Here is a 10,709-nt window from a genome sequence, read left to right on the forward strand (position 1 = left end):
ATTTTTTTCACCAGTCTACAGTCTACGGGTGGTTTCAAAGTTCACTCTTCTGTCATGATGAAATGAGCAAGTTCCGGCAGACAGGAGATAAGTGAAATGTGCTAGGAATGAACATCAATGCTTTGATGCCATGTTGAAAATGAGAGAAAGAAAGAGAACCAAGAAAAGAACACAGATTTTTAAGTGGTTCGGTTCATAGACCGACATCCACAATGAATGCTAGAGCTGCTACCCATTTGGTTTTTTCTTTTTTTTTTCTTTTTAATTTTCTCTCTTTGCTTTACAACTGCATTAAAGATACATGAGGAAGACTAAAATCAATGCAAAAGATTGTTGGATGACTTTGCCTACAAAACTCAAAATGATTGTGAAGAATATCACCAACATATTCTGCAGCAATTCTTCCAACGTTCAAACGATTTCAAGAAGGCAAGAATGAGAATGAAACATTGAGCATGCTGCGCTAGATGTAACGACTACTTTCAACCGAAACTTAACGACTGAACCAGGTTGCTGGTAGTAATTATGGTTCTTATAGAAGCGTCAACTCCATGATAGAGAAACGTAACAGAGACATCTTTGCTTGGGACAAAGGCAACAAAGTAAATTAAAATCTTATGTATGTTTGGAAGATACAAGAACTAACAATCCAGCCCTAACAATTCTTGCACAAACTGAAGGAACGTGTAATACAACAGACAAATGCCAGCCAAAATAGATTATCACCCGTTTGACATTTTGTTCTATATTATTGCCCATCATCCGTGTTTTATTAATTAGTAACATGAAGTTACATGAATGGACCGTAATAAAAATCTTATGAACTTTACAAAGGATGAAACAGACAAGTGATTACTGTTTGAATATGAAAGTGGTTGAAATATCAAAACCTTGTGGTCAAAAAGCAATAGCAGACAGCTACTTCAAAGGGGTTCATGAGAGAGCTACAAGCTCTTTAAACTAATGGTAGGTGAGGTTGTCTCCTTTTCTCCATCTGTTAATCTGGCTCCAACCACGTTCTGCCATTCCAGTACCTCCATTGACCAACAAAGCTGCTCCGAAGATAGACTGAACTCATGCCTATACTGTAGTTCTGAGTACCGTGCACTGCACCAATCTCCTGTCTCTTTCCTTCATCATTTCTCTGAAAGGGACTCTGGCTTGTGATCTTGCCAATGACTCAGACGATTTTGTGCTTTCTCGACCTAAAACAAGGGAATTCGCGAGAGAGAAAATGAAAAGAAAGTGAGGAACGGAAAAAAAAAATTCCCTTCAATATAATTCATGACATGAGAAACGAAGCATGCAGAATCCATAACAAGCCCCATCTACATGTTTAGCAAGCAAACAACATAAAATATAGCATATGTTCAAAAGGGTAGTCACCACAAATCTATCTTAAGTATTACAAATCACAAACCAAAAAAAACATCGTTTTATTAGATCTAGATCCAACACTGAATTAACGAATTTATTTAGAACTAAACCCATTGCTAGTTGGATCTCAATCTTGATCCATTATTAAAACAATATTTGGATCACATGTTCCCAAATTGATAAGTCAGTTTGGGTTCCCACGTAAACAGAGATGCATTGACTAATTTTTAGAAGGAAGTGTAGTAGAGTTTGAAGTGTACCTCCTTGTTCCAGTCTGTTCGATAAGTCACCCACATTAGAATGAGGGTCTGCATTACAGTGCCTCCCAGCATACCAGACCATATTCCCTGCATCACATGCCCATGTCATGATTCACAGGCTAGAGCACCATCAATACGACTAGGGGTGGGCATCAGGCCAGTACCCAACAGGGAGGGCCAAGCCTCAAGCTTGCATTAAAAGCAGTCCGGCTGGGCATCAGGTATGGGGTAGGACTGGGCATCAGGTATGAAGGCCCTGGTATGAGTTGCCCCTACTTATTAACTTGCATTTGCAGTACCCGTGAATTGAATATTGAACATGGAAAAGAAGCAAGAACGTGACAATGAACTTGAAAGAAACATTGAACATTCAACCACATAAAATTTTTAAGTAAAAGTGATATCAAAATAATGACCGGTGTCCGACTCCTCTCACCTTAGCGCCTAGATCGAATTTGAAGCCGAGCAATGCACCCAATGGGATGCCTACGACGTAGTAGCACCCAACGTTCACGTAAGCCACAAATGCTTGCCACCCGCAGCCTACGGCAACCCCTATTATATACGCTCATGTTGGAAATTAAGAAGAAATCGAAGAAAGATATCTAAGAAAGTACTGGAAATAATGGGATCGAAGAAAGATATCTAAGAAAAGTACTGGAAATAATGGAATCGTATTGTGACAAGCAAAGTTTGTAAATTGTATTGTGTCTTAGAACTATTGCGTGAGTGGGAGGAGAGCCTCAACCTCAGTAAGATCCTCATTGCAGAACAAAGGGAGGGGGACACATTGATTGAAACCAGCAACCGGCCACCTACTAGTAAGTTTGGGCATCTGGCTGGCCCTGCCCGAGAATGAGTCAGGCCTGGGCTGGCCCGACATCCAAAACCTGGGCCCGGGCCCAGCCCAACTCGAAAAACCCGAGCCCATGCCCAGCCCCGTGCACGACCCAATTGAATTTAAAAATATATTTTTAAATAAAAAAATTATATAAATATAATTAATTACAATGAAATATTATAAATTTATATAAAAATTAATAAAAAATGTAAAAAACTCATTATCGGACCGACCGGGGCTTATCGGGCAACCGGGGCTTATCGGGCCTGTCCGGGTTCCTTTTTTCCGGGCCTGGGCTGAGTCGGGTTGGGTACCGAGTATCCGGCGGCGACCCGACACGATGCCCAGATTTACCTACTAGCTACTGATTTCATTGGTGCACCAATACCCGTGGCCCAAACTTAAACTATATAACTTTTGCTAGAACATCACAATTTTGTCTAAGCATGTCAACCGTTTGATTCATACTCAAATTTGGATCATCTTTTAGCAATGAATTTAGATCCAGCTAGCAATGAATTTAGATCCAGCTAACAGTATAATAACCCACATCTCTACCCATCCCGAGAGCATCTTTATACTGGTATTCCATTTCGGGTGGTTATGGAACTTTAGTATCAGAATTAAAGTTCTACCTATTTAGGTGGAACTTTAACGCCCCTTATAATTTTTCAAGTCATCAAACATTATATGATATAGATGTGTAATGACTGAAATACCCTTATCAAAGTAAAAAAATAAAGTTTTTAAAAAGATAAAAAGGGAATTGTAGAAAAAAAAGCAATATTTAGTACCATGTATTCAAACGTTACCTTAATATCGGAACATGGTTTGATATCATGGTTGGTTGTGAAATTGCATTAAAGCAATGTGAACATTTTAACATGCAATATGAACATTTTAACATGTTAACGAAGTTCAATTAAATGAATTCGAAACTTGTTTTATGATTAGATATTATCAAAATATCAATTTATCTCCTTCAGTCCATTGGTCATATTAGCCAAAGAAAGCCATCGACAGAATACAAACAAGGAGTTAACATTGAAGTATGTAGTTACCTGAGAGGACGGGTTGGATGCCATTGAGAAGGAGGGTGAGGGCGAGCAATGGGCAAAGATCAGACACCGCCGCCGCCACCGTCTCTCCCTCTGTGAATGCATAGCTGATGACATGGCGGAGGGCCAGGACGATGGCGGCGGAAATGGCAGAGACGACAAGAGAGACGAGTACTACTATGACGACGGAGAACGATGCGGCCTTGGGGTTGCCGGCGCCCAACTCGTTCCCCACTCTAACGCTGATAAACAAAATTACAGGCAACCGATTAGCCAAGAAAACTAAACAGCATCGACATTACAATCTCTTGTGCTTGTTTTGAAGCTTATTTTCTTGCACTGATTTGATCTGGAAGTGAGTTCTAGTTGTTCAAAATCATCATGTTATTCGTTCGTATTGCCCATTTTTGTGAGAAGCTGTCGAATTAAAACTTACTTTAGCTTGTTGCAGGAAAGCTTCTGTTTTATCAGAACTGAAAGAGCAAATGGAGAAGGACGAAATTGACAGATTGAAATGCGAATCGGCAAGAGAATCAAAATTACCTTGCAGCAGCGTTGAACCCGACGGAGATCATGAAGACCCATCCAGATATTGTCATACTGCAGCCATTGGGGCAGCCAAAATGAGAAGCAAGTCTAGATAGAAAGAGATAGACCCTGTCTGTGTTCAGTCTCAGCGCATGAAACTGGTGACTTTCACTTGGTTTGGTCGAACACTGAGTCATGGGGTCGACTCTGCTATAGATTAAACAATCTTACTTAAGTTTAATCATGTAACTTTAATTTTACGCATTTATATAAGCTCGAGTTTTCTGATAAGCTCTACCTTCCATAAACAAATCGAGTTTAACGGAGCCGAATTTGAGTTGACTTGTTCGTCTTTGTATAGCTCTAGTGTTAGATGTGTGTGCTAAGTGTTAGCTCTGTATCGTATCGGCAAAGAGCTGATTGTGGCATCGAGGCCAGATAAGTGTTGGCGCCGAGAGCTTAAGTTGCCTGATGGAGAGGGAGTACGTACCAGATGGAGAGCGAGTCGAGCTCGATCTCGGCGTTCTTCAGGAGTCCCGCAAGGAGGACGAGGATCTGGAAGTACCAAGTCTCAAGGCAGAGCATGACGGCGGAGGCGGTGGAGAGCTTGAGGAAGCCGCAGAGGCCAGAGAAGGCTTTGATGGAGAAGCCGGTCCACGTCCGCTTGCAGTTGGGGCTGGTGACGATGTAGACGAACTGGGCGATTACGATGATCCACCAGGAGAGGCTGAGCACCAGCGATGCGCCAAGCAGCCCTAGCCCCATCTTGTAGACGGCCAGCCAGCTGAGGAGGAGGTGGACGAGGAGGGTGGAGGCGGAGATGATGGCGCTGGGGGCGACCAGGCTCTGCGCCTGCATGAACTTCTGGATGGGGAAGTTGATGGCGTAGGCGAATATCTGCGGGATGAGGCCCATCACGAAGACGGATGCCGCGGCGGCGATGGCAGTGGACTCCCCCAAGAAGAGCAGTATCTGCTTGGAGAAGACGTAGATGACGGTGAGGGGGATGCCCGTCAGCGTCAGCAGTATGGCCGATCTCTGCACGTATATCCCGAGCATCTCGTATTTCTTCGCTCCGAATGCCTGGCCGCACAGTGTCTCCACCGCGCTTCCCATCCCCAACTGCATTCATCCATGACCACCATCAGATTCCGGCCCACCGGCGAACCAGGCCGGCGGTCCGCAATTTCTTCCTTCGATTCATTGATCGAGTGACCGTGTTCATATTATTCGTGCCCACCATTAGATGGCAAGGCTGCGGGAGCCGGGGAGAACTTGAACCCTGCAGGCCAAGTTGCAGCGGGCTTTCTGTTGCAAATGAGAGAGATTTCTCGGGAGAAAGCGGCAGCATTTTCACTAGGCTTATTTGTGACGTTAAAAAGAAAAAAAAAGGAAGAAGGAGAAGAAAAGCTTCTTAGATACATTCATTATTCCCATAGTTAAAAAGAACGTATTTTTCTAGAAAATAAGTTAAAAGTGTGAAAAATAAATGGCCAAAAAAGGTAAAACATTATTTTTTTGTCCAAAAGAAGAAACAGGAAAGTTTATTCCTTTTTCATTGTTTTGGTACTTTTCTTACATTTTTAATACTAAACTTTTTGCTTCTATTTTAATTTACTATTTATCTATTTATTTGTATATTGTCTTATTAGTTTTTATTTAATTTTTAAAATTTTATAAATTTCCAATATTTTTCTGTTTTTTCAAGTTTACCTGTTACACCCGTGAAAATTTTGCTATTTAAAACCTCAAAACAATATTTACGACTACATGAAAGTTGCTAAAATAATTAGGCGCATCTCAGAATTGGTGAAACATGGAAGAAAAGGACAAATGAGAGACATATTCGTGCGATAAAAAAGAAAAAAGTCAAAACTGCATTTGAATATAGTTTTCCGATCACGTCTACCCATCTATGAAGTTGGAACCCTAAAATATTTGGATTTAATTATCCTAAAATGTAAAGATGCAAAGGATCGGAAAGAAGAATTTCAGGTTAGATATATAGTGCAGTTTAAACTCCAATAATGCACAGTTATAGCATATTCATGAATTTGTTCCTTATGGTTTGGATAGAAAAATCATCCGACACTACCGGCAGTGTGTTTAACTAGGCATCCATTATCAGTCTAAATTCAAATAGGCTAGAGGATTTAATATCCTCCTTTATAGCTATCTATACATTTGCAAACAAACAAAGAAGAAAGAGGGAATCTTTTGTTGACCATCTTCGATAAAAACAAAAGAGGGCAAGAAATGTGTGGCTTTGTGAAGATTCTACTGCGAGAGGTCTCGGTTATGTACACTGAAATCCATGACATTGACACTCTTTGTATATTTTTGGGGTATGGTGGCCCATTCTCAAGACATAAGCGTCATACTTATATGCATAACCAGCTTTCATGTGCAAAAGTTTTCAATTATAAAACAATTTAAAATAGCGTCCGGCTGAAGTGGAGGTCTCGGAGATTTTTTTTTTTTTTTGGTCTTCTCCGATATCTCACTCTGGCGATTCCAGAACACGGCGTCCAATACCAAGTCCAGAGTCTTATTCAAATCGTAAAGTTCTCTAGCTTACTGAAAAGGTACGATACGAGAATGTCGTAATTTTAAAAAATACAATGAATTTTTTTAATGTTTTATGTATAGTTTTTTTTTTATATTAAAATTTTAAACAAATATAATTTCTTTGCTGAGAACATAAGCTCCAAAGTACAAAAAAACAGAAATTTCCAGCTTAAAAAATATAACATTAAAGAGAGTGGGGCCCACCTGAAGTGTGGGGGCGGAAGCCCCCGGAGGCGATCAAAATCGTGGACCCTGCGAGACGTGACGTTGATGTAAGCATTTACTGACGCAAAACTTTATACTTATTAAAGGGATGGACTTTGTCTGTCCGTCTGTCGGCTATTGATGATCACCAGTGTACCACATAAACTGTCTAACTTTTTTTTTTAAATTCACTATTTAATTATTTAAAAAAAATAAACACACACACACACCCACATATATATATATATATATATATATATATATATATATATATATATATATATATATATATATATATATATATATATATATATATGAAAGCTTAAATCATCGGCCAATTAGCTGGTAGAGGCAGGAAGATTTCCTTGTTTAAACTCGGACAAAGAAATTTACAAATTTTGTGTACGCAAGCAAATATTGAACCATGATAGGGGATAGAAGCCATACTTTTTAAATTTGTTAAAACATATTTAAAACAAAATGTGAAACGTGTTTGCAAATGGTAATTATTTGTAAATAATCGTTTACTTCAAGTTATTTTTGTAAAAGAATTGATATTTTCTACCATCAAAATTTTGATGTTATAAGAACATTTCATTTTTTTTTATTGTTAGAATAAATTGTGACTAAGTTAATCTATGTTTTAATCGTGTTAAAGGCAAGAAACTGAAATTTAAAAGTTCAAAATTAAAATGACCATAAAATGATCATTAAAGCTATCATAAACCATCAACGCACCATAAACAATGGCTAAACAAATACATTTTAAAAAACTTATATATATATATCTATATATATTTCTCCTATATAGAAGGGGAAGAAGTTTGAAATGAGCATTTTATCAACATCAGATGGGCATGGCCGTCCGGTGGGACCGGTTCTTGACAAACCGTCCAGAAAACAACAGAAATCAAATATTTTGGAAAAAAAATCTCGCCAGCTTAAGTTGACCATGCCATAAAATCCGATCTAACAGAGAGGCTACAACTTGATCACCTTCATGATTTTTTATTTTTTAAAACCTAATAGTTTGAGACAACAACTACAACGTTTCTATGGGTTTGATGTCACCGAACTCTAATCCAAGACAACATATAAGAGAACTCTTTTCCCACATGATAAAGAAAAACCCAAAACGGTAGAGGTGGCAGTTTATGATGTGGTCATGAAGATGACGGACAGAAGGCGGCCACCTAGACATCTCTCCTCTCTAGTTGTTTGTTGTCGTCTTTGCTCTGTAACAATCATCAGACTGGAAGCCATAACTAGCTAGTGGCTTTAAAAGTATCTAAAGGACAGGTGAAATCAAAATGAAAGAAAGAACCGATGAGCTTACAAATGAGGTCAGCCTGTCCAAGGATACGTCAACTTATTTTAATCGAATTGGATGTATCCTTGCGTATATTCACCAATTTATCGGATGTTTCAAATATGGATTAAAGAAAAGTTACTATATCTGAGACCGATTTACTTTTGGATCTGGGCGCAACCATATCTGAACAAAGAAAATGTAACTTTAGTTGTCTAAAATCACTCAGCGGAGAAAAATATGATAAATATTTTCGTCATTTGGTATTAATTTATACTTTTTGGTCCAACCATTCATCATGATGGATTAATACTGAGTGGTTCTGGATTGCCAACGTCATCATCAAGTCATTAAATGTTAAAAATTGACTTTGAAAATATATAGATATTGGTTAGAGGATATTTTATTTAAAATTGAATGCAAGTACAAATCCAAATTTGGTTGTATGTTTATCCAAAACTGAATCTAAATCCGATCTCTAATCAAATTTCCTGATTGGATGCTATTTCTTATGTTTTACATATACGACCTTTTCGCAGTAATTTCATTGAATATCCAATTCAAATCCCATCTATTAACCCCCCGCCGTGATCATTTACTTATGTGGAATATGGAAGCTGAGTGGCGTGGCTTTTCATGAGAAACTAATAATTAACACAAAGTGAGTTTGCGTCTTGGTCCAAATCCTTGCATCGGTGGTACGATGGAATGCCAGTCGCCACCTCCAAGTTAATGCCAAAACAAATTTAAAATGTGCTTGGCAAATAGAAAGGTAGACGCAGCCAACCTTCCGATAGACTGAAACTTGGCCGATTCAGTGATTCGCATTGAATCATGAAAAGGATATTATAAAAAGTAATTTCAAAACACATTAAATAAAAAATAGCAATTAATTTAAAATAGAAAACTCCTGAAAAATATTTTTAAAATGATGGAAACACCACCAAATGGATTTCTGCTTGTCATGGATTCGATTCTAATCCAAAATAAACTTTTCTCTTCTCTTCTCTTCTCTTCTCTTGTTATCAATAGAGAAAAGAAAAGAACGGTCGAACGTGAATTGTGAAATATTTTCTCTGACTCTTGCCGTTTGTATGAAAGTTTCCTATGGTACAACTTATTGTTCTAATTAGTAAATTCCATGTGCACAAGCTACCGAAACTTTAATGGCGATCAGAAGTTGCTTCCCTGTTGCATGTTCATGTTTATAAATGCTTAATAGATCCTGACACGCTGCAGAATGTTGGATAGCGAGAAAGAGAAGAGAGGGAGAGGTAGAGAATGTGTAGTTACCATCAGACCGTAGGCAAAAACTTGGATGCCGGTGTTACCGAGGGAGGCAGCGGCGAGCTCGAGGTTGCCGAGGTGGCCGGAGAAGATCTGGGTAGCCATGGACATGACGTAGTTGAGCATGTAGACGAGAACGGCGGGGGCGGCCAGGTTGCAGAGCAGCCGGAGCTCAACCCAGGTTGCCGCTCGCATCCGGTGCAACCACGGCACGCCGTCGTCGTTCAGGATGCTCTCCAGCTGAGCACTCCAACTTGGGGCCGCCGGGACAGGAGGCTTTCCATTTGTGGTCTGTTCCACCAGAAGTGGCTCCTCCATATCAATCTGCCCAATCCCGGAACTCATGGCGGTCGATGCTGATCGCCGGTGACCGGACAGCCGGCGCTTGCTCTCTCTCTCTCTCTCTCTCTCTTCCTCCTCTTTGAAGCTGATCGGACTATCAGCTGCTCAAGCTGCTTCTTATCCGTCCTCTTCCGTCTCTTCTCGCCCTACTTAATGATTTGTGGATCAGAAGGCAGCCAGACAAGTTGGCCTATCAACCAGTCTTGGCCGTCCACGTGAACGGTTCAGATTGCAGTCAAATTCAGCTTTTTTAACAAATGAAATTGAATTCTGTTAGCCCAACTGATATTATAACATTTCTACATGATTCAACATTTATATGTAATCTGTTTGAATTTTATGATCACATCTCAATCGGATATCATACTCAATTCAGATTATACAACGAAACTTCATATGAAATTCCAATCGAGTTAGTAATCAGATCGAAACTGTTATTAAACGAATATATATACATATATTAGATCGATTTTACATCCCAAGATATTTTCTGGATGATGGGAGTTGCTTATAATACACAAACAAGTTACTCTACGCCGCTAGTTTTTAAACTGTACGTAAGGAAGTAGGACAAGAGCATAATAAAGTGACTTGCTACCTCTCGGTCAGTAGCTGATCATAAACAAATTAGTTAACGTTGACCATTAGGACCTATTAGAGACTGAAGGGCTTGATAGATCCTGAACCCACTCTTTCTCTTAACTAAATTGTTCGGAAGGATTGAAAACAATGAAGTTTCGTTCATAATCGAAAGTGGAAAAGGCGATGTTCCATCAGCCAACCAAACTAGATACATAGCCACAAAACACCTGTTTTTTTTTTCAAAAAAGAAAAACATTAAAAAATTGAAAAATAAGTCAACTGAGTTAAATCTTTTTAGTTTCATAGCGACAAAACAACTGTTTCTTTTTTATTAATTTATAAGATTTTTTAAG

General features: G+C 39.1%; 1 protein-coding gene across 6 annotated transcripts; it reads right to left on the reverse strand.

The window, feature by feature from the left end:
- Positions 1–550: 550 nt before the first annotated feature.
- Positions 551–9,893, reverse strand: LOC116248966 (protein DETOXIFICATION 40-like). 6 transcript variants are annotated; one of them, XM_031622028.2, is made up of 7 exons: positions 9,439–9,893; positions 4,555–5,186; positions 4,080–4,136; positions 3,540–3,778; positions 2,074–2,180; positions 1,638–1,724; positions 551–1,205 (listed from the first exon to the last, which is right to left on the reverse strand). In XM_031622028.2, exons 1-7 carry the CDS (start codon positions 9,775–9,777, stop codon positions 1,137–1,139), a joined length of 1,530 nt encoding a protein of 509 aa, XP_031477888.1. In that variant the 5' UTR covers positions 9,778–9,893; the 3' UTR covers positions 551–1,136. The 6 variants fall into 6 exon arrangements, with proteins under 6 accessions (XP_031477888.1, XP_031477887.1, XP_031477890.1 ...); XM_031622027.2 differs by having other exon boundaries at positions 2,074–2,192; XM_031622030.2 differs by lacking the exon at positions 2,074–2,180.
- Between the last annotated feature and the right edge of the window lie 816 nt (positions 9,894–10,709).

Source organism: Nymphaea colorata, chromosome 2 (genome assembly GCF_008831285.2).
Source record: "Nymphaea colorata isolate Beijing-Zhang1983 chromosome 2, ASM883128v2, whole genome shotgun sequence".
Classification (NCBI taxonomy): Eukaryota; Viridiplantae; Streptophyta; class Magnoliopsida; order Nymphaeales; family Nymphaeaceae; genus Nymphaea; species Nymphaea colorata.